This window comes from Hyperolius riggenbachi, chromosome 7 (genome assembly GCF_040937935.1).
Source record: "Hyperolius riggenbachi isolate aHypRig1 chromosome 7, aHypRig1.pri, whole genome shotgun sequence".
Lineage (NCBI taxonomy): Eukaryota > Metazoa > Chordata > Amphibia > Anura > Hyperoliidae > Hyperolius > Hyperolius riggenbachi.
Genome location: NC_090652.1, coordinates 45,957,850 through 45,981,504, shown reverse-complemented (window position 1 = coordinate 45,981,504; position 23,655 = coordinate 45,957,850). Strand labels below are relative to the sequence as shown.

General features: G+C 47.5%; 1 protein-coding gene across 1 annotated transcript in view; it reads left to right on the top strand.

Moving 5' to 3' along the window:
• Positions 1-20,546, top strand: part of LOC137525504 (microfibril-associated glycoprotein 4-like) — a 51,805-nt gene extending 31,259 nt beyond the window's left edge. The window contains exons 5-6 of the mRNA XM_068246626.1: positions 2,206-2,400; positions 20,160-20,546. Coding sequence (XP_068102727.1) covers positions 2,206-2,400; positions 20,160-20,419 — 455 coding nt within the window. The 3' untranslated portion in view covers positions 20,420-20,546. The remainder of the gene's footprint in view (positions 1-2,205; positions 2,401-20,159) is intronic.
• The last annotated feature ends 3,109 nt before the right edge of the window (positions 20,547-23,655 follow it).

The window sequence follows — 23,655 nt, the reverse complement described above, 5'->3', positions numbered from 1 at the left end:
TAAGGTTATTGAGAAATTTAAAGCAGGCTTAGGCTACAAAAATATTTCCAAAGCCTTGAACATCCCACGGAGCACTGTTCGAGTGATCATTAAGAAATGGAAGGAGTATGGCACAACTGTAAACCTACTAAGACAAGGTCATCCACCTAAATTCACAGGCCAAACAAGGAGAGCGCTGATCAGAAATGCAATGAAGTGGCCCATGGTGACTCTGGACGAGCTGCAGAGATCTACAGCTCAGGTGGGGGAATCTGTCCATAGGAAAATTATTAGTCATGCACTGTACAAAGTTGGCCTTTATGGAAGAGTGGCAAGAAGAAAGCCATTGTTAACAGAAAAGCATAAGAAGTCATGTTTGCAGTTTGCCACAAGCCATGTGGGGGACACAGCAAACATGTGGAAGAAGGCTCTCTGGTTCGATGAGACCAAAATGGAACTTTTTGGCCAAAATGCAAAACGCTATGTGTGGCGGAAAACTAACACTGCAGAAGAAGAAAACCTCTTGGAGTCTGCAAAAGACTTGAGACTGGAGCGGAGGTTCACCTTCCAGCAGGACAACAACCCTAAACATAAAGCCAGGGCAACAATGGAATGGTTTAAAACAAAACATATCCATGTGTTAGAATGGCCCAGTCAAAGTCCAGATCTAAATCCAATCGAGAATCTGTGGCAAGATCTGAAAACTGCTGTTCACAAACGCTGTCCATCTAATCTGACTGAGCTGGAGCTGTTTTGCAAAGAAGAATAGGCAAGGATTCAGTCTCTAGATGTGCAAAGCTGGTAGAGACATGCCCTAAAAGACTGGCAGCTGTAATTGCAGCAAACGGTGGTTCTACAATGTATTGACTCAAGGGGGCTGAATAATTACGCACACCCCACTTTGCAGTTATTTATTTGTAAAAAATGTTTGGAATCATGTATGTTTTTCATTCCACTTCTCACGTGTACACGACTTTGTATTGGTCTTTCACGTGGAATTTCAATAAAATTGATTCATGTTCGTGGCAGTAATGTGACAAAATGTGGAAAACTTCAAGGGGGGCGAATACTTTTGCAAGCCACTGTAGGTAATCACTCACAAGCTCACAATCACTCCTGTCAGGGAGACAGATTTTTTTTAGCTTAACTCTCAGCACATCTTTCACAGGGTGCTCTTTATTTTATTTATATATTTTTGTTGCCCAGTTTTTGTTGTTTTTATGACATGGAGGCAGGGGCATAACTATAAATCCTGGGACCCCTCAGCAAAAATTTGATGGGGTCCCCCAATGTCTACACCCTTTCACTTGCCAACCGCTGGTGACCCTAACAGCCTGGAGCCCATGCAGCAAGAATCATAAAACAAGTTTGGCCATCATAACTTTCACACCCATAAAAAGTGTAGCCACAAAAACACCTGATCTGAAGGACAGACTACTAGAATACTAGTTTGTCTCAAACTAAGTGGTGTAACTATACTGGCCAGAGTGAGGAGAGGAGAGGTGTCCTCAGAGAACTGCAGTGGAGCAGGTTAATATTGTCTACCCTGCATCGGGTCAGCCACATGATCTAATGCTAAGCTGCATACCTCTGGCTCTGAACACATGTCATGGTATCGGAAAGTGGGATATATGGAAGCACAGAGCGTGCAGCTGCTGGGAAGAAAATAAGAGATCTGACGCATTGCTGGAGCAGGTACAAATTACACTCAAACTGGCAATGTTTCAACCAGAAACACAGTCACCGCCGTGCTCCTCTGGATGGGGAGGCAGTGGATTGTCATCCTTTTACTTCTTACAATGATGCACATTGAGAGCCACCTAAAATGGTAAGGAGGGCCATATTCGGCCTTTAGGCCTTGAGTTCGACACCTGTGACCCAGGTTATAATGTGGCCCTGAGCTGCATGGGCCCCAGAAGACATGGGTCCCCATGCGGCTACATGACCTCCATATCTGCCTCTGCATTTGCCAATAAAAAACTGCAGGTCATTCCCCTAGCAGGGGGGGTTCAGTCACTGTGTAGAGAAGACAGTATCTAGGTGGCACCCCTCATCTAACCTGCAGCCTCTGTAGTATTCCAGAAACCTTACCCTGAGCATCATGCTCAAGCCTCACCCCCTCACATTCACTGGAGATCAGAGCAGATACATGTGGCAGGTAGGCTATGTCATGTAGATGCCTTTCCACTATTCCAAGTCTAATCAACAGGAATGTTTCCTTACCAGGCTTACAGAACATTCACCTCCTTACAATGAAGAAGTCCTATCGCCTCATGATTTACCTGGAGGACTGGGATAGCGTTGCCCGTTATGTGACCTATGAAAACTTCTCCCTCTCTCGTCTGGCAATTAACCCCGAGGAGGACGGCTACAAACTGTATGTCGAAGCTTTTCAGGAAGGGGATCGACAGAGGCCTGCTGGTAATCTAATAGATATTAGTTTGAAAATGTTGCTTTGTATATTTGTTTTACCGGTAGTTCCTCACTCAGCTGCCAAACCAGAGGCACAGCTACAGATCATGGGCAAAACTTTTATAAGGCCCTTCTATCATCCACCCATTTCAACCTCCACACACCCTACAGACCCATCTGCCATGGGTTATTTAACAAGTGCAGCCACCATGATCCCCCTACCTAGAACAAGGAAGTCCACAACAACACACAATCTGTAGGATGATGTTGACTCCTGTATTGGAAATGTTAGTAGTTGGCAGCCCCTCTCCCCAACACACACACACACACACAGTCCTGGGCTCCACTATAGTCACGTCTCTGTGTTAAACCTGATCCCTTACCTTAGGTGACATTTTGGGTCATGAATCTGTACAGGTTGTTCTGTTTCTATGCAGAGAAGAGGAGGGCCAACAGCATGGAACATGTTGGAGAAGCATTGAGTGGGGAGGGTGAGTAGTTGAACAATGCCCCCAGCTTTGGTTGCTTACTGATGCACCAAAGGGAATCGGGAGCTGCTATACACATGATAGATTTCCAGCAGAGGAGGCCAGAATTGGCTGTTTTGTTTGAGAACCATCTATAGTGTATACAAAGCTCAGGGGCGTGACTAGAAATCCCCGGGCTCCCTGCAAAAAAAAAAAAATCCACCCCCCTTCCTCCCGAGACCCGCTCAGGGCCTTTTTGGGGGGCAGGAGTGGTCGCAGCATAAGAGGAGAGTGTGGCAGATCGGCGGGGAGGGGGGACATTCCCCCCCTTCCCTTACCTCGGGCTCTCCTCTCAGCGCTCCCCCTCCTGCAATCATTAGTGGCAGCGGGTGGGCGGCGGCAGGCTGGACACATACCTCCATCGCGCAGGAGGTTCCGATCAGTAAATGCTTAGCTCTTAGAGATCGGAGACCTCCTGTGCGATGGAGGTATGTGTCCAGCCTGCCGCCACTAATGATTGCAGGAGGGGGAGCGCTGAGAGGAGAGCCCGAGGTGAGGGAAGGGGGGGAATGTTCCTCCTCCCCGCCGATCTGCCACACTCTTCTCTTATGCTGCGACCCCTTCTGCCCCCAAAAAGGCCCTGAGCGGGCCCCGGGAGGAAGAGGGGGCGGATTTTTTTTTTGCAGGGGGGCCCGGGGATTTCTAGTCAAGCCCCTGAGCTTTGTAGGGGTCGCATCCCCTATTGTTACGCCCCTGACAAAGCTTAATACAGGGATTTAGTTAATTTTTTGCCTATTTACTATGTATTTATCTGCATACAATGCTTAGTTATAAAGCAACAAACTATCATCTCTTTACATACCACCCCACATTGCTGCACACTATCCACAAAAAGTTGAAGCTGATTGATGTAAGCAGAGCCGGGACAAGGTCCTCCAGCACCAAAGGCTGAGACACCAAAGTGCACCCCTCCATCCCTCCCACCCCAGCCGCCACACACTGGGGCTTGATTCACTAACACAAATAGCATGCCTTATCAGAGTTAAGGTGCCTTATCTGTGTCTTATCAGAGTTAAGGTGCCTTATCGATGTCTTATCAGAGTTAAGGTGCCTCATCATAGTTTAGGTGCCTTATCGGTGCCTTATCAGAGTTAAGGTGCCTTATCTGTGTCTTATCGGAGTTAAGGTGCCTTATCGGTGCCTTATCAGAGTTTAGTTGCCTTATCAGAGTTAAAGAGGACCTAAACTGAGAGGGATATGGTTGTTTCCCTTTGAACAATACCAGCTGCCTGGCAGTCCTGCTGATCTCTGGCTGCAGTAGTGGCTGAATCACACACCTGAAACAAGCATGCAGTTAATCCAGTCTGACTTCAGTCAGAGCACCTGATCTGCATGCTTGTTCAGGGGCTGTGGCTAAAAGTATTAAAGACACAGGATCAGCAGGAGAGTCAGGCAACTGGTACTATTTTAAAAGGAAAAATCCATATCGTTCTCAGCTTAGGTTCCCTTTAAGGTGCCTTATCAGAAGGTGCCTTTTCAGAGTTAGTGTGCCTTATCAGAGTAGCATAGCGAGCGCTATGAACTTATGCCTGCTAATTGGCAATGACGAGAGCTCCACTCATCCTGCCCTGAGCCCCTTCGGGTCCAATCCCTTTAAAGTACATTATCCCCGCACTTTGATTGGCCCAGTAGGCTGTCTGTCACTTGACATGCACTTTCATTGGTATGCTTCACTCTAAATACTCTGAAAATATGTTTTCCTTATACAGCACCATGCTTCACTGAAAATATTTTTATATTTTTTCTGTTTTTGCAATTTGTTCTTTAGAGATCGCACATTTTATAGTTATATTATAGTGTATACTGTTTATGCCATTAGTATTCCTAGACATTTGGCATATTTTATTATTATGTTCAGAGGCGCCTTAACCAACAGACCACCCAGGCAGCGGCTTGGAGCGCTTTGATAGGGAAAGGCGCAATAAATTACTGTCAGCCCAAGGGGGAAAAAATCCTGTCCTGAAAGACTGTTGTTAAGGGACTGGAGAGAAACAGCCTTCTGCTCTTTTCACAAATAACTTTCTGCTAAGTCACTAATAAAGAATCATTCAGTTCCGATTTATAGACACTCCCTAAGAAGAAGAACAGAGTAACCAAGCAGCTCAGGGTGACCCAAACCACTAGGAATGTATAGGGGGATAAAAGGAACCAAAAAGCCCTCCTACTAAAAAAGCAAAGCTTTGTGTAATTTGCCTTCTTAAAACAGAAGGAAATTTGCAATAATTCAGTTATAAGTGAACATTTGTGGTTACCCACAATGCTCTACTGAATAAGCAAATTATCCCTTTTCGCCCTTGTTAAGCCAAGCAAGCATCCAGAACCGCTGGTGTATAGCAACCTTATAGCTTTACGTTTTACACAGCCTTATCAAACCCACATGTAGACAGCCTGTTTCAGACTTTTGGTCCTCATCAGTACATGGCAGGGATTGATAAAGCTGTATGAAATAGCAGGAAGTGACGTCAGTGGAGCGCACGCTGGAGCGAGGAAGAGGTGAGTCCTCCCCGTCTGTGCCTCTTACGAGTAGCGGCTGCTTCTTAACTATTTAAGGCTGGAGGGAAGCGCAGATCAGGGGACCCAGGCGAGGGAGGGGTCCGACCCCCCTCCCCGCCGCTAGGCCCAATACCCCCATCCTGCCCACTACCCCTCCAGCTCGGCGGCCGGCTCTCCGCACCCACAGATGGGCGGGTGCCGCCCCTAGAAATGTGCCGCCTGAGGCAAAAGTTTCACCCCGCCTCATGAGCGGGCCGGCCCTGCATCTAAAGCTCAAACAATGCTAGTGGACATGTAAGCAATATCAGTACTTATAATTGAGGCTGGGCTGGCATAATAATGTATTTCCATTAACCTCCTTAGCGGTAACCCCGTGTGTGACACGGGGTAAGCCGCCGGAGGGTGCCGCTCAGGCCCTGCTGGGCCGATTTACATAATTTTTTTTTTGCTGCACGCAGCTAGCACTTTGTTAGCTGCGCCAGCACACTGATCGCCGCCGGCCCGCGCCCGATCGCCGCTATCCGTTGGTGTGCACGCCCCCCCCCTCCCAGACCCCGTGCGCTGCCTGGCCAATCAGTGCCAGGCAGCGCCGAGGGGTGGATCGGGGCTCCCAATGACGTCCCGACGTCGGTGACGTCATCCCGCCCCGTCGCCATGGCGACGGGGGAAGCTCTCCAGGAAATCCCGTTCTTTGAATGGGATTTCCTGATCGGAGATCGCCGAAGGCCATCGAAGCGGGCGGCCATGGGCTCGCTACTTGATTTTAAATAAAAAATAAAAATAAAAAAAACTGCTGCGCTGCCCCCTGGCGGAATTTTTCATACCGCCAGGGGGGTTAATGCTGTCTGTTTGCTCTCTCTCTAATGCTATGTACCCACCTCACGATTTTTACAACGATTTTCCTGATGTCCATCAATTTTTTTTTTCTTGAGCGACGAGTAGTCATTTACACGATCACGTAAACATTCTTTAGTGTTGCGTGTTGATAAATGACCGTCACTGAGGATCGAATACTGCGGTCGCTTGACTTCTCGTTCGCACTCGTTGTGTAATATCACGTGACGTCGCGCATACCCGCTGGCAAGAAGATGAATCGCTGGACGCTTGTCATGAGGGACACCTCGCTGGATCCATCTTCCTGGGTCGTTGCAGTCACTGTGGTGAGGATGTAGCTTATCTTTGCAGCCCTCACCCTCTGCTTATGCTCCCTCTCCCACTGTCTCTCTGACCAACGCTGCTACTTGGGGAACAATGTGCACAACTATGTACTCTACTCTGAGCACTCTTCAGGGGGAGCCTGTAGCATTTGGAACTATTATTGTGTAGCACTGACATCTTCAGTACTTTACAGAGTACATAGTCATGTCACTGACTGCTCACTGGAGCTTACAATTTAATCCTACCATAGTCAAAGTGTAATGTCCTACCATATTATTATTATGTATTTATATAGCACTGGCATCTTCTGCAGCACTTTACACAGTACATACCGTATTTCGCGCCGTATAAGACGCTCCGGAATATAAGACGCACCCAGGTTTAGAGGGCAAAAACCAGGGAAAAAAATATATACTAGTCCTGGTGTGTCCATATTCCAGGAGCGTCTTATAATGGTGTCCCCTTCTGTCCTCTTTGACCTCCTGTGTGTCCCCTTCTACCCCAGGTGTCCCCTGTGTATTCCCAGGTGTCTTCTTCTGTCGCTGGGTGCCCCCCTTCCCCTTCTGCCCACTGTGTGGCTGCTCTGTCCAGCTTCTGTCCCCAGGTGTCCCCTGTTGTGTTTTCTTCTGTGACTTCCCCCCACCCCCCCTCCTGACCCCTGTGTAGCCTCTGTCCAGCCCCTCTTGTCTGTATCTGCCTACGTATTACATGTCCCCCTTCCTCCACTCCCTGTGTGGTCTCTCTGTCTCCTGCTCGTGTATTAATGTCCCCCCTTCTGTTACCTGCGTGGCCGCTCTGCCCCGTATTATGTGTCATGTGTATCAAGTCTTTCCTTGCGTCCCGCGCGGCCGCTTTGTCCCGCCCGCCCCCCCCGTCGGTGTCTCCCTGTGACTGTTAAGGGTAGTGCCAGACAGCGTAGCTTACTGCATCCGCGCTGCCTGGGGATCGCCGATGTCCTCACTTCTCGCTCTAGTGACCGGCGCTGATGTAGATGACGTCATCTACATCAGCGCCGGTCACTAGAGCGAGATGTGAGGACATCGGCGATCCCTGGGCAGCGCGGATGCAGTAAGCTACGCTGTCTGGCACTACCCTTAACAGTCACGGGGAGACACCGACGGGGGGGAGGGCGGGACGCAAGGAAAGACTTGATACACATGACACATAATATGGGGCAGAGCGGCCACGCAGGTAACAGAAGGGGGGACGCGGCACACCAGAGTGACACATGCGGCTGGGATTATGCAGGGAATCCCCGATGATGCGGTGGGTCGGCGGTTTGTAACGGCGGGCGATCGTAACTCGGGGATTCCCTGCCTTTGCCGTATAAGACGCAGTGACTTTTTCTCCCCATTTTTGGGGGAGAAAAAGTGCGTCTTATACGGCGGAAAATACGGTAGTAATGTCACTGACTGTCCTCAGAGGAGCTCACAATCTAATCCTACCATAGTCATAGTCTAATGTCCTACCATATTATTATGTACTGTATGTCTATAGCACGGACATCTCCTGCAGCACTTTACACAGTACATTGTTATGTCACTGACTGTCCTCAGAGGAGCTCACAATATAATCCCTACCACAGTTATAGTCTAATATTTTCAATATAGGATTGTTTTGGGGTAAACCAGTTACAATACAATACAATACAATAACATTTCTATAGCGCTTTTCTCCCATAGGACTCAAAGCGCTTAGGCTCTCTCAGATTCAGTAATTAGTAGGATGAAGTATTCACACAACAAAAGTTATATTTCTGCAAATACCAAACCGAACAGGTGGGTTTTCAGTCTGGATTTAAACACGTCCAGGGATGGAGCTGTCCTGATCTGTTGAGGTAAGGAGTTCCAAAACGTAGGGGCAGCATGACAGAAGGCTCTGGGACCAAAAGTTTCCAAGTGGACTCTGGGTATGACTAGATTATTAGAACCTGTTGATCTGAGAATGCGGGGATTGCTACGCAGCTGCAACATATCTTTCATGTATCCAGGTCCTAAATTATTCGGGGATTTAAATGTCAGTAGGCCGATCTTGAATAGGACCCTCCATTCTATAGGTAGCCAGTGAAGGGAGTGCAGGACTGGCGTTATGTGGCAGTGACGGGGTTGGTTGGTTAGCAGTCTGGCAGCAGTATTCTGTATCAGCTGTAGTCGGTACAAGACCTTTTTTGGAAGGCCAGTGTAGAGAGCATTGCAGTAGTCCAGTCGGGATGTGATGAAGGCGTGGACTAAGGTTGGCAGATCTTCTGGGTCTAGGTATGAGGTGCTTGATTCTTGCAATGTTCTTCAGGTGAAAATAGGATGATTTCACCACAGCAGAGATTTGAGTTCTGAAGTTTAAATCCCAATCAATTAGAACTCCCAGGCTACGCACATGATCAGAGCTGCGCAGATCCGTGCCTCCTATTCCCAGTGGTGAAGACTGCAAGTTAAGTTGTTTTGTTATCATGCTCTGCCCTCCTATCAGGAGGACTTCAGTTTTGTCTGCATTTAGTTTCAGCCAGTTGTCATTCATCCATTGCTGTAGTTCACGAAAGCAGGCGTTTATAGTTAGAGTTGGGTCTGTCACACCAGGCTTGAAGGAAAGATATAGTTGGGTGTCGTCTGCATAGCAGTGGTATGTCAGGCCATGTTTTTGGATTAGTTTTCCCAGCGGTAACATGTAAATCGTGAAAAGCAGGGGAGAGAGGATTGAGCCCTGGGGCACCCCATACTTAAGTGATACAGGGGTGGACAAGAAGGGCCCCATAGACACTTTGTGGGTTCTGCCACTCAAGAAGGATTGGAACCACTGAAGAACTATGCCATCAATGCCGCAGTATTCCTGTAGCCTGTTTATCAAGATGTCATGGTCAACTGTATCAAAGGCTGCAGAAAGGTCTAGCAGTATGAGGATGGAGCACTCTCCTCTGTCTCTTGCCATGAGCAGGTGGTTGCATATTTGGATGAGGGCAGTTTCAGTGCTGTGGTGTTTCCTGAAGCCAGACAGGAATGGGTCATAACTGTTGTTTTGTAGAATTTTGGCTTCTAGCTGGAGGTAAACAGCTTTTTCAATTAGCTTGCCCAGAAAGGGGAGGTTAGAGACAGGTCTGTAGCTGGTCATTGCATCTGGGTCCAGGGAGGGTTTTTTGAGGAGAGGCCTGATGATTGCTTCCTTCAGTAAAGCAGGAAATATCCCTGATTTTAAGGAACAGTTAACAATTTTTAGGAATACCGGTACGAACAGGTCGGGGCAGTTCAACATGAACTGTGTTGGGCCAGGATCTAGGTCACAGGTAGTTAGGCGGACGTGAAGGAGGATGCTTGATGTGACTTCTTCATCAATTTCTTTGAAGTTTGACCAAGGTGTTACATTGTCTCTGCTAATGGTCTTCGGCGCTATATTAGGCTCAGATGCTGTAAGTTGGATGGCGGACCTTATAGCGGAGACTTTGTCTGTGAAGAAATGGGCAAATTGGTCACAGAGGTCCTTTGAAGACTCGGTGTTAAGTTTTTGACATGCCGGGTTGCAGAGTTTTTCCACTGTGTGGAACAGTTGGGCTGGTTTGTTAACTGCATTTGCAATCTCTTGTGATAGAAAGGATGATTTTTTTCCCGTGATTACCTTTTGGTAGCTCTTCAAGTGGAGGATTAAGGCATGTTTGTCTTCTGGGGACTGAGATTTGCGCCACAGCCTCTCAAGTTTTCGGCCTTGTCTTTTCAGCTGACTTTTCAGTTGACTTATTAGTATGTTTTTTAGGATGTAGGAGATGTCTTAAGTGTCTGAAGACAGAAACTCCATGCAGATTTTGCCCTGGCCAATGTTCAAGCCTAGGACTCAGGACTAAAATACAATAGTGCTATCCACTGAGCCTCTATTCTACTCATAGATATCTGCTCATCCATGTCATCAATTCTGACCCTCTACTACCCTTCCTCCCTCCATTCTACTTCTCTTCTCTTGTATCACTTACACTACAAACACACGGTGCTTATCTCCAGAATGGATTATGAATCAAACTATTAAACCACCTTACCATATCAGCCCTTCAATGTCATGATATACCCACTCCAGTCCTACCCCAACAGGTGGTAACATATTTGCATATCTCATAATGTTTGTAAAAAATTATTCTGAAAGTAAGAATGTCTTGCTTGATAATCCAATCTTGCAATGTGACTGCCATTGGAACTTGTAGTGTGGATGCTGTATTTATTTGAGGTGCATACTGGCAGCATGTGCTGTATGGCATACAATGCTGATCATCCACAAGGCAAACTTGGGCAGCTGCCTAGGGTCTAGAGAGAGTCTAGAAGCCTGGAGGATGCTAACCCCTACCAAATCTAACTAAATAAGACAGGTGACAATCAGCAGAGGTCAAAAAGTGTCATCTTGCCTAGGGCCCCATTTCATAGTATTCCTCTTCTGGTGGCTTATATCATGTGTGAAGTGTTCTATGTGATTTTTTTACATTTTTTATTGGGAGGGGGGGGGGGGGTGCACCACAGGATTTCTTGCCTGGAGTGACAAAAAGGCTAGAGGCGCCCCTGATTATGTTATATATTTATCTTCATAATAGGAACTATAGAGCCTTGTCTATTTATTATTAGTCTGTATACAGACTTACAGTATGGATGTCATGTGACTATGCCTTGTTTTTAATCATGCAAATTTGATACAATAAAGAGTTTCTGAACAGTGAAGCATTGATCAATATTGATTTTGTCAATTATGACTTCAGAGAGGGAATTTTGATTCTTGAGGTTGCTTATGCATGTCAAGTGACAGGCAGCCTATTGCAGGTGCGTCTCTAGCCTTTTTGTCACTCCAGGCAAGGAAACCTGTGGTACCCCCCCCCACCACCACCAGCTGATTGGGCCTGCGCCCCTCTCTGCTGCTTGGTGGCCAAACTTAACTAACCCTAGTTGGTGCCTAACCTAGTCCTACCCCACCCAACACTAGCTTCTGCAGCCAACTACAACCCTCATTGAGGATAGGGCATTAGGGGCACCAGGCAATAACCTGTGGTCAGTCTAACATTAAAGGATATAAGAGTTGAAATTGCATCCATAAAAGGATCCTATATCCACACCAGGATTGCTGCCTCCATTTTCCCCTGCCAGGCTCCGTTTCCCTGCAGTCATTCCCAGTCTAGACCTCAACTGGGGTCGAAGCAGATATTCCTCAACTACGCATGAATAGTTCATTCTTGGACACCACTTTGGCAGGGCTGCCACTGCCTTCGTGATCTGGTTTAGAGGTCACCAACTACTGGTACTTGTGGATGGGGGCCTTATCCAAGACTGATTGCATGTAAATGGAGCCTGGCAGAAGCAATGGAGGCAGTGATCCTGGTTTGGATAACCATAAAAATTAAGTATGTATAGACCCCTATTGTATATACATTTTCAGCTTTGCTATCCTTATAAAGGACTTACGAGGCCAAGTATAGAAAAAAAACATTAAAAAAGTTAGCTACCTGCATCAGCTTGTAAGGCACGGAGGATGCCGTCAGCGCCCTCCGTGCCGTTCCGCTGGGTCCCCGCCGCTCAATAGCGCCCCGAACGGTCCCCGACCACACAACCCGTGTTGGGCTCCCCAGCCTGTACAAAGATGGCCGCCGGAGCTGGCCGCGGCTGCGCAGTCCGCATAGCCGCAAGTGCTACCCCCCCCCCCCCGATCCACACTACTGTTACGTGGATCGGGGGTTGGCCTTAGAGCTGCGCAGCCGCACTCGCGGCTATGCGGACTGCGCAGCCACGGCCAGCTCCGGTGGCCAGCTCCGGCGGCCATCTTTGTACAGGCTGGGGAGCCCGACCCGGGCCACGCGGTCGGGACCTTTTTGGGGGGCTATTGAGCGTCGGGGACCTAGCGAAACAGCACGGAGGGCACGGACGGCGTCCTCCGTGCCTTACAAGCTGATGCAGGTAGCTAACTTTTTTTTAATTTTTTTTTCTATTCTTGGCCTCGTAAGTCCTTTAAGGACACCCGGGGCGAAAATAAACTAATTAAATAAACAATTGTATCTATCTTCCTTCTCCTAAAAATGACTTTTTAAAATATTCTACAGTTTTATTTTATGTTTAAATCTGCTTTTTAAGTTTTAACTGTTGTTTTTACTCAATGACACATTGAAGTATGCCAGAGCTAAAATCTATGAACTATTGACCCTTTTTATCTCTTTCCTGCTCTCAGAAGCCATTTTCTGCTAGGAAAGTGTTTTATAGTTGGAATTTCTTATCAGTGAGGGTCACACTGTTGTCACTTCACTTAACTCTTTCAGGCAGAGAAAGAAAAAAAGAAACACATCCTAGTTATTTGTGTGCTAGGCACTGTACATACAGTACACATGTCTATCTCCATGTCACCTCGGGTATCCTTTAACCACTTGATGACCCACCCTTTACCCCCCCTTAAGGACCAGCGCTGTTTTGAGTGATCTGTGCTGGGTGGGCTCTGCAGCCCCCAGCACAGATCAGCGTGCAGGCAGAGAGATCAGATTGCCCCCCTTTTTTCCCCCCTATGGGGATGATGTGCAGGGGGGGTCTGATCTCTCCTGCCTGCCTGGGTGTTGCGGGGGGGGGGCACCTCAAAGCCCCCCTCCACGGCGAAATCCTCCCCCTCCCTCTCCTACCTGGCCCCCCCGGCGATCGAGGCTGCACAGGACGCTATCCGTCCTGTGCAGCCAGTGACGGGACGTCCCCTGTCACATGGCGGCGATCCCCGGCCGCTGATTGGCCGGGGATCGCCGATCTGCCTTACCGCGCTGCTGCGCAGCAGCGCCGTACAATGTAAACAAAGCGGATTATTTCCGCTTGTGTTTACATTTAGCCTGCGAGCCGCCATCGGCGGCCCGCAGGCTATTCACGGAGCCCCCCGCCGTGATTTGACAGGAAGCAGCCGCTCGCGCGAGCGTCTGCTTCCTAATTAATCAGCCTGCAGCTGGCGACGCAGAACTGCGTCGCTGGTCCTGCAGCTGCCACTTTGCCGACGCACGGTATAAGCGTGCGGTCGGCAAGTGGTTAATGTCAAAAGCACAGCATCGCCCAAAATGAAGAGTATTCTATTTAACAAATAATTTGTCCATACAATTATAATTCATTGCATTTATAAAGCGCCAACATATTACGCAGCGCTGGGCAATAAATACATACAATGATTCAAATGGATGGCAGACATAACAAGGTTATACAATGTAGTAAAAGTTATACAAGGCAAACAGGGTAGAGAATACGCAGAGCAGGGACAAGGTCCTCCAGCACCCAAGGCTGAGACACCAAACTGCGCCCCTCCACCCCTTCCACCCCAGCTTTCACTCACTGATTGCTATTAGACTAAGAGGGCCACAGGGCCCACAACCTCCCCAACACCTTAATATCTAGTTATCTGGCTTGCAGTCACTGCTATGTATCCCCTTTTCTTATTTCTCTCTGCTTCATACACAATTAGAAATTACAGCTGAATGAATTGTGCGCCCCCTCCTACACTGCGCCCTGAGGCTGGAGCCTCTCCAGCCTATGCCTCGGCCCGGCCCTGAGAATACGTGATCATGCAATTTTGGGCTGGTTAGGTGGGCCCAGTAATAGAAGTCATACAAAAGGAGCACATAGTCATGTTGAATTATGAGATAAAGAAGGACCCTGCCAAAGGCTTAGAATCTAAGCTACTTGGCTATAGACAGAAAAAAAGCTGAGCCTAATGATTTGCCTATACAACAGAACTGCTAGGAGTTTACAGACACTTCCAACTGGCCTCAGTTTGAGATGGTAGTAGCAGCAGCTGCAGCCAGAAGTAACCCCTCCACCATGGGAAAAACAAATGTAAAACTGTACTCCTCAATGCTTGCTATCCTGTTGGTCAACCACTTAAAGTGAACCTGTCTCGCACCAGTCCTCAACGATCCTCTGTTCTCCCACCGCAGCGCAGTTTCGGTTTGTAGAGTCACCGTTGGCTGCTCCTGCCCTGGCCGCACAGGTCCTTGTTCGCTCCTGTTGCTGGGAGCGTCCTACGCAGTAGAGATTTTCTCGTACTCAGTCTTCGCTGAGGACGCTCTCGGTGACAGGAGCGAATGAGGACCCATGCCAGGGCCGCACAAGCACAGTGGATGTCGACTTCTAAGTCGACAAAACCAAAACTGCACCGCTAGGATCGTTGGGGACCTGCGGGGGACAGGATGGCTGCTGGGGCTGGTAGAATCCCTAGATAAGTGAAACTGTTTTTTTTTTTTTTTGTGTTACATTTTCAGGTCTGCTTTAAGCGTCCCCCAGTGTTCAAGAATGTCATTGACAGGTGACCATTACCATGACATTATATGTGAAATAAGATCCAATACTTTACTAATGTATAACAGGTTGCAAGAATGGATAAAATGCTCACATAGTGGGCCCCTATAATAAGGACTCAGCTTCTTTCAAATTGCATCAAGGCATAACACAACTGCAGCACGCAGTATATACTCCTAAACAGATCACATTGATGCCCAGTCTCTCTTCTCCTATACAATACAATGCTCTATCAGTTTATACTGCAGCCTGGCCCAATCACTGAATAAACAGTGATTAATGAAGAGTGCCTGGCCATCCCAAAAAGCAGACAGTTGTCAGCCTGCTTTTACTCATGGAGTAGAAAGAAGTGATGTGTCCTGGGACTAGCGTTTCCTATCTCCCTGGGTACTAGTGATGGGTCGTTCGCGAACGAGCCGGCTCTAAGAGCCAGCTCTTTGCTGTGAACGACAAGAGCCTGCTCTCAGTTTTAAAAGAGCCGATGCCTCAGCCGCCCCACAGAGCTCTGATTTGCTCTGTAATAAAGGGCGCTGAGGCATGCTGGGAGATGTAGTCCTCCTCTTCCAGGCTGTAGGAGTGTATAGGGCGGAGCAGAGCAGTAGCAGGAGGGATTGCTCCATTCCGAGAAGCAGTCTGGAGTTGTCATGGAGGCGGGGGCGGGGTTTTTACTCCAATTCTGAGTGGTGTCTAGTGATATGTAATGAAGAGCCGATTCAGAGCCGTAAGAGCCGGCTCTTTGATGGGAGCCGATTCAGAAGAGCCGATTCTCCGAGAAGACCCGGAATTCCCATCACTACTGGGTACAGCCTTCAGCTGCAGCCTCCCCCTTCTCTGCACAGAAGCTCTCCTTCCTCCTTGACCAGCTCCTCCCCCACACAGCACATCCTGTTATTACTTGAAAGGGTTCAGCTACTATCATCTGCAGTCTGCACTCTGCAGACATAGACAGGGAAGCTGCTCACTGCAGGAACAGAACCAGTGTCATCATCAGGCATTTCAATTAACGCACCAGAGTGCTTGAGTTGACTGGCGGGGGCGGAATTAAAGGCGGGGTGTGGCCACATGAGGTAAACACTTTACTGTGGTGGATAATGGAGAAACAGGGGCGCAGCTTAGGAGTGGTGGAGAAAAGAGCCAGTGTGGACTCACTGCTCTATTGATCGGGGAGGCGGAGTCTACTCATTGGAGACACTATACAGAGGAAGGCACTAGTGAGCACATGGGGAGAGTGCTGAAGGTAAATAAATGAAAAAGTTAAAAATGCTCACAGTAGATGCAGCGGGCGGTCGCGCCTTTTCAATGCACAGCGCCCCAGCGGCTGCCTCTACTGACTGGTGGGAGAAGCGCCCCTGGCCTATTGGGCCAATCAAAGTGCCTGGATAATGTCCCTTATAGTGATTGGACCCGCAGTGGCTCAGGGCAGGAAGAGTGGAGCTCTCGTCATTGCCAATTAGTAGGCATAAGTTCATAGCGCTCGCTATGCTACTCTGATAAGGCATGTTTACTGTGATAAGGCACCTTATCTCTGACATGGCACAGATAAAGCACATTAACTCGGATAAGGCACATTAACGCTAAATAAGGCACCTTAACTCTGATAAGGCATGCTATTTGTCTAGTGCTGGGCATACACGGTTAGATTATGCGCCCGCGTGTCCCCGCTCGTCCCCGCGGGCGCCTGGAACGATTCCCGCTTGTCCCCGCGGACGCTTCTTATCTTCCAAAGGAATGTATATGTGAGAGGCGCCCACCATAAGATAGTAGTCACCAAAGCAATGTATATTTGAGAGGCGCCCTACCGTAAGATAGTAGTCACCAAAGGAATGTATATGTGAGAGGCGTCTTATATGTGAGAGGCAGTTTAATCACGCATGCGCAGTACAGTCACGCCGGCCACCGTGATGACGCGAGGCGGCCGGTGTGATGACAACTAACGTCATCTTCCAGGAAGAGAGGGCCCGACACTCGGGCCTGGTGTCGCCGGAAGCCATTTGTGCGGGGAGACTGGAAGAGGAGCCAGGACGTCGCCGTGGGACCTCCCGACCTACAGTGGGCTGCAGAAAGCCCCAGCTAAGTACCAATTTTGATTATTTGTAGAGCTCGGAGTCCCTTTAACCATGATAAGTAGTAGAATAGAGTTGAGAAAGTTTAAGGGTTGAGGCCCATGTCTTGTGTATTCTTTTTAGTCACAAACTGAATCAAAGGCAATTACATTTTTGTATATTGGGCCTGATTCACAAAGCGGTGCAAACTGTTAGTATGCTGGTGAAATGCCCCTTATCATGCCTAAACTCAGTTTAGGCATGATAAGTTTAGGCGTGATAAGTTTAGGCGTGATAAGTTTAGGCGTGATAAGTTTAGGCATGATAACTATAGCACCAACTGGGTTAGCACCACAGTGCACAGCTGATCAAAAGTTTTGCGCTAGCAAAGTCTGGTGCGCGAAACGTTGCATAGAGTTTAATGGCACAGCTTTGCGCGCGGGACTTTGCGATCTAAACTTATCTACACTTATCACGCCTAAACTTATCATGATAAGGGGCTTTTCACCAGCATGGTGCAATAGTCATCACGCCTAAAGTCTTTTAGGCGTGATAACTGGGTTATCACCGCTTTGTGAATCGAGCCCCTTGTGTACCAAAATCAAAGACTTGTAAAATGAAAACAAAGTTACAGAATATGAAAGAAACAAAATATATTGCTACCTTAGGAACTTGGCTTTTTAAATATGTATGCCATGAGGGTATATTACTATTATTTTTGCAAATAAGGTCTTATAATCATCAATAGTGTACAATGAGAAAACAAATACAATATTGTCACCACACATTGAGCTGGGAACGTAATCTAAATGTTGTTATAACCAGGATGAATAAGCAAATAAAATTAGTGGGTTTAACTTATAGTTAGTACCGTTTATTGTAAAGCTATAATGGATGTAAATGAAGAAATAGTGTGTTTTTCAGTTTTTCTCTCTACTTTTCCCTTTAAAATGCATTGAAAATAAGGTAATTACTAAACAAAATTATCACACACTAAAAAACAATATATAGGGCTTGATTCACAAAGTGGTGCTAACTGTTAGCACGCTTGTGAAAAGCCCCTCTTCACGCCTAAAGTGACTTTGTGCGCGTTAACTAGCGCTCGCACGATAAGTCCCACACACACAAAAACTTTGCGCACACACAGCGCGGTGCGCACGAAACGGCGCACCTGATGCAACTATGAGGGCGCACTATGCGACGTTAAGGTCGCATCAGGTGCGCCATTTTCGTCGCACCACGAAGCGACGTTTCGTGTGCAAAGTTTTGCACTATAGTTAGAACGCCCAAAGCCTTTGGGCGTGCTAACTGGGCTAGCACCAAATAGTGAATCAGACTCATAGATCATTTAGGTGTGATTAGTAGTAATAAAGTTATTGGTGAATTAATGGGAGCAGTGCTGATTTGTGAAAATTAATTTGGTTCTGAAATGGTTAAAGAGAAACTGTAACCAAGAAATGAACTTTATCCCAATCAGTAGCTGATACCCCATTTCCCATGAGAAATCTTTTCCTTTTCACAAACAGGTCATCAGGGGGTCTGTATGGCTGATAATGTGGTGAAATCCCTCCCACAGTGCAATGTCAGGACCATGGTTCTGACTGCACGCTGTGGGAGCCTTGTTGTATTGTGGGAAATAAAATCTGTTTACAGTTGTTTCTAACCACCAAAAAAGCAAGCAGCCTCTCCTTCCACTGACATCACCTGCCAGAAGTAAAAATGTCACCATGTGATAAAAGTCAGAATGTATATCAGGGAGAGGAAAGATTTTACAATGGACAAACACTGACTAAATCATTTATACATAGTTTTTGTAAAAATGAAGCACTTTTTTTTATTACATTATTTTCACTGGAGTTCCTCTTTAAATATTCATGAACACCATCACCAGCAGTTTTTGCATTAGGAATTAGAACCCATGGCACGAAGCAGGTAGTTTCACCACACGGTGGTCAGCGCCAAGCACTGAAACTAGGCGCCCCATAGCATTAATGTTATAGTGCATGTGGCATGTAAGGGTAATTCTAGGCTCCAGTGATTCCCAGACCCTGAATTACTTACTGCCTCTGAGTTAATATGACTATGAGGGAATAGTATTTTATACCACCGGGGATCGGAGTGGCAACAGGGTGAGCCATCATTCAGCTCACCCTTCCCCCAGCTCAGGGGAGGCATACATATACGTAAGCCTCAGGCTAGGTTCACACTTGTGTGCACAGAAATCAAGCATATATTTTCGTATCCATTTTTTGGACACCACACGTGAAAATATGTCTGCAATTGTCCACAACAGAACAGGGAAAACATTTGAGCAAGAACACACGGACGCGAAAACGGCCGCTTCATGTGCTAATATGCGTGCAAGCATTCCGTGCGCAAAGTTTAGCACTGCGCAATGCGCCAATAACGTCGCACCATTGTGCGCGAAAGGTTGCACCGTTCGCGTGCAAAATAGCCTTAACAGCTTTGGACGTGCAAACTAGGGTTGGACGTGCAAACTACTTAGCACCCTAGTTTGCACGTCCAAAGCTTTAAGACATGCTAACTATGTTAGCACCGGTTAGTGAATCAAGGGCTATATAGTGGGTGTAAACCTGTTTAAGGCCTGGGACCCATTACAGGTGCTTTGCAGGAAATCGCAAAAGACCCCGTGATTTGTCAAACTGTGGAAGTGCTGCAATTTCACCACAATTCCGAGATCACACCCAATATGCTGCAAGCAGCAATTTGCGATTGCGGCACGATCCCAATACTACGCAATCGCAAGACTGCAAATGAAACCACCCCCTTGAGGTTCCACTGTTGCAGCGCACTGCAGAAGTGCTCTGAGTGGGTCCCAGGCCTGAAGATAAATACTCACCTAATGAAGGATCGGGGAACATCACAGCGACGGCTCTCGGTGAACAAGGTTCCCTGATCCAGCCTCCTACCTGCGGGAACACATGGCGTCACGTGGCGGCACAAGACAGGCGCAAACGCAAGAGGTCAAACGATCGCCGTACTTTGTACGGGAGTCGTTGGGGATCCATTGTGATAGTTGTTATATCTGCGCATCTCCAAACCTTGTTCGTGTGGTCAGGCGTCTGTACCCACGCCATGAGATCATGGAAAGTATCGCTCATCACTTAAAAATTGCCGGTCATCAGAAAAATCATGGTGAAAATCGCACAGTGGCTACAGACTTTTAGAGTTTCCAATATTTTGTATGCTTTCTATGTCTTTATAAATAGACTTCTAAACACCAGGCAGCTGTTAAATGCTTTTCTACTTTGTGTTGTCATCCGCAGGAGACTCTCTGAGTGGCCAGGTCGGGATGAATTTTTCCACCTACGATAAAGACCGGGATACATACTCTGGCAACTGTGCAGAGAGGTTCCATGGTGCCTGGTGGTACAACAGTTGCCATAGTTCCAACCTGAATGGGAAGTACCAGAATGGGACCACCACTGAGTACGCCACGGGATTGGTTTGGGTCACAAGTAAAGGAGGCTACTATTCCTTTAAGAAGACAACAATGAAGATAGCGTCAACTGTGAGGGCCACCTGAGGAAAGTGCCATGTGTGCCAGTCACCTGACAAGGGTTCCACATCTGCCAATAAAGCAGTGAGGACACCACTATAACAGATTACGCAAATTTTGGAATTCATTTAATTAATTGTCTGCTATAAGATAAATAAACGTTTACAATCTCCCTTGGGTCGTATTGAAACACAGTGAAAGTGTTGCTGAAAGGTCACCAATAATGAGCCAGAAAAATGCCAATATTGTTTTTGCTTTAATTTTTGCAAAAATAATGTTAAATTCGATTTTCGAGGGAAGACTCCACTGAAAATTCATTCAGTTATTTTTGTGCCCTTTATGGTAAAAATCTCTTTTTTTTTTTCTTGTACTGTTGCGCTTTTTGCACCTTTTCATGGTAAACATATAGATTTTTTGCATTTCTGTGGTAAAACATTGTCGTGGGAAAAATATTTTTCTGCGTTGTCGCATCTTTCACGATTTTTCGTGGTAAACATATTGAACTTTTGTGGTAAAAATATTAGTTTTTTTCCTTTTTCGCAAAAAACATGAAGACACGAAAATAAAAGTTATTTTTCTTGAAACTTTCTCAAAATCCACAATGGCATTTTCAATGCAAAAATGACATTGGCAAAACTTTGCAAGCAACCCTGAAAGTCAGTAACTTAGTAGTAACTCATAACAGGCTCAGGATGTCCAGAATTTGTTGGAACAAGCAAATAGGAAGGGGGCTGCATCAGGGGTATAGCTATAAATCATGGGGCCCCACAATGCTCACATCCTTTCACTTGCAGGGCCGTTTCTTGGGCAGGGCAGGCAGGGCACAGACCGGCAAGTAGAAGAAGAGGGCGCAGGCAAAAGGACATAACCGCTAGGGAGCTGGTGACGTGCAGTGCAGCCAAATGGAAGAAGAAAGAAGATTACCAGCGCAATCACCTTCCTTGACTCCTCCTGGGCTGCCTGCGTCAGACGTCAAGTCATCATCACGTCACCACCGCGTGATGACACCTGACGTCCTGTGGCAGTACTGCAGAATGTCAGTGAATGGCGCCCATGGAGGAGTCGGCTTTCCAGGCTCTCTTCTACAGTGTGTTTTCTGATGGATGAGCGGCTGGTCACTAGTAAGTGGGCAGATCTACTTGTGATCTGTGGCTGTGTGACTGTCCCTAAAGAGTAAGGGTTTGTGAGTCCACGAGGGTGGGTGGGAAGGGGGCGCAATTTTTACACCCTTGCCCTGGGTGCAATTTAGCCTAGAAACTGCCCTGTTCACTTGTCTACCCCTGCTGTCCCTCACAGCCTGAAGTCAATCTTGTAAGGGTCATAAACACATGTGGACACTATAATCTTTACACCCATAAGTGTAGCCACAAAAACACCTGATCTAGAAGACGGACCCCTTTATCAGAGGGAGTGAAGTAATAGAGGCCCTCTTACAGCTGTACCCCCCCCCCCCCCCCCCGCTGGTCCCCTATAGTTATGCCCCTGGGCTGCATGGCACCGTAAGTACCCTACCACTAATTTCCACACCTCTACGCAATCCTCACTATGCAAATAAAACCAGGGTCGGTTTTAGTAACAATGGGGCCCCAGGGCTGGCTGCTGGGTGGGGGGCCAAAAAGACGTTCCCTGACCAAAAAGCAGCATTAAGGACCATTTGTTGCATCTTTTTAGTGTTGTGGTGTGTGTGGGTGGGGGATCGGGATTGGGGTGAGTCAGGGATTGAGTCTTGCGTGAATGTGGGTGGACAACGTCCACCTACTTTTTTTGAGCGTGGATGTCGTCCACCCTAGCATGTGGAGGGGAGGCAGCGCAGTGAAGGGGGAGCAGCAGGGAAGGGGGGCCAATCCCCCCCCCCTTCCCTCACCTTGGGGCCCCCCCTTGCTCACTTCCCCCTTCCAGAATTAAACTTTGTGCAAGGCTGGCAGCCTCCTCGTTCCACGCGTGGGAGAGAGCTATGCGTGCCGCTGCTCTGGTCTAGACCAGTCTAGCGACACACAGAGTGCCCTCTCGCGCCTGGAAGAAGACAAGGGTAAGTCCCTGCCCACTGCCAGCCACCCGTAAGGGCCCTTTCACACCAGAGGGCTTTTTCGGCGTTTTAACGCCACGGCAGAAGTTGGCGTTTTCCTAGGTAAAAGAAAGTCCATAGACTTTCATTTTACCATTCACACTAAACGCTGCGTTTTGGAGCGTTGCGTTTCAACGCTCCCAGGCGCTTTTTCTGGGCCTACCGCTGCGTTTCTCATTACAATTGATTGTAATGTATAGGCGTTAAAACGCCTTGAAAACGCCTTGAAAACGCCTGCAGCCAAAACGCAGCGTTTTAGCCTTTCACAAGCTTAATTCTGGAGCGGGAAGAGAGCAAGGGAAAGCCCCAAGGTGAGGGAAGGGTTGGAGATGGCCCGCCTTCCCCGTCGCTGTGCCCGCTGCTCCACCTTCACTGCGCTGCCTCCCCTCCTGCTGGGGGACACCTAAAGTCCTGGCTACCTATTCTGGGGACATCTATACATCTGGCAACACCAATAGATCAGGCTACCTATTCTGGGGACATCTATACACATGGCTACTTATACTGTGAACACCCATAGACATGTTTACGTATACTGGGAACACTTATAGACCTGGCTACTTCCACTGGGGACACCTATAGACCTGGCTACCTATACTGGGGGTACCTATTTTGGGGGAACTGCTGTCAGATTATCTGTATTTTTGGGAAACCGCTGCTGACAGATTAAGTGTATTTTGGGGAACAGCTGCCAGATTATGGGTATGTTGGGGGGACCACTGCTGCCAGATTACATGTATTTTTGGTGGTCTGCTGCCAGATTATGTGTATGTTGGGGAAACTGCTGCTGCCAGATTATGTCTATTTTGGGGAAAAACTGTCAGATTACATCTATTTTTGAGGTCCCTGTACACACTGCTGCGCTTGCGTTGCGTTTTTAAAAACGCATGCGTTTTTAAAAACGCAAGGTCTTTTGAAAAAGAATGAAAATCGTGATGACTTGTACACACTGGTGCGATGCGTTTTTAAAAAAACGCAAACGCAGTGCCTGCTGCGCTTTTTTAAGCGCAGCGCATGAAAAACGCATTAAAAACGCATGCGCTTGCGTTTTTGCCTGCGTTTTTCAGAAGTCAGTATCCCAGAAGACTCTGCAATGTCCTGATTCCTGTTGAAATGTAAACTAGAAAAAAAACAAAGGATTGCATGCGTTTTTAAAACTACAGGCACTTTAAAAACGCATGCGCTTGCGTTTTTGCCT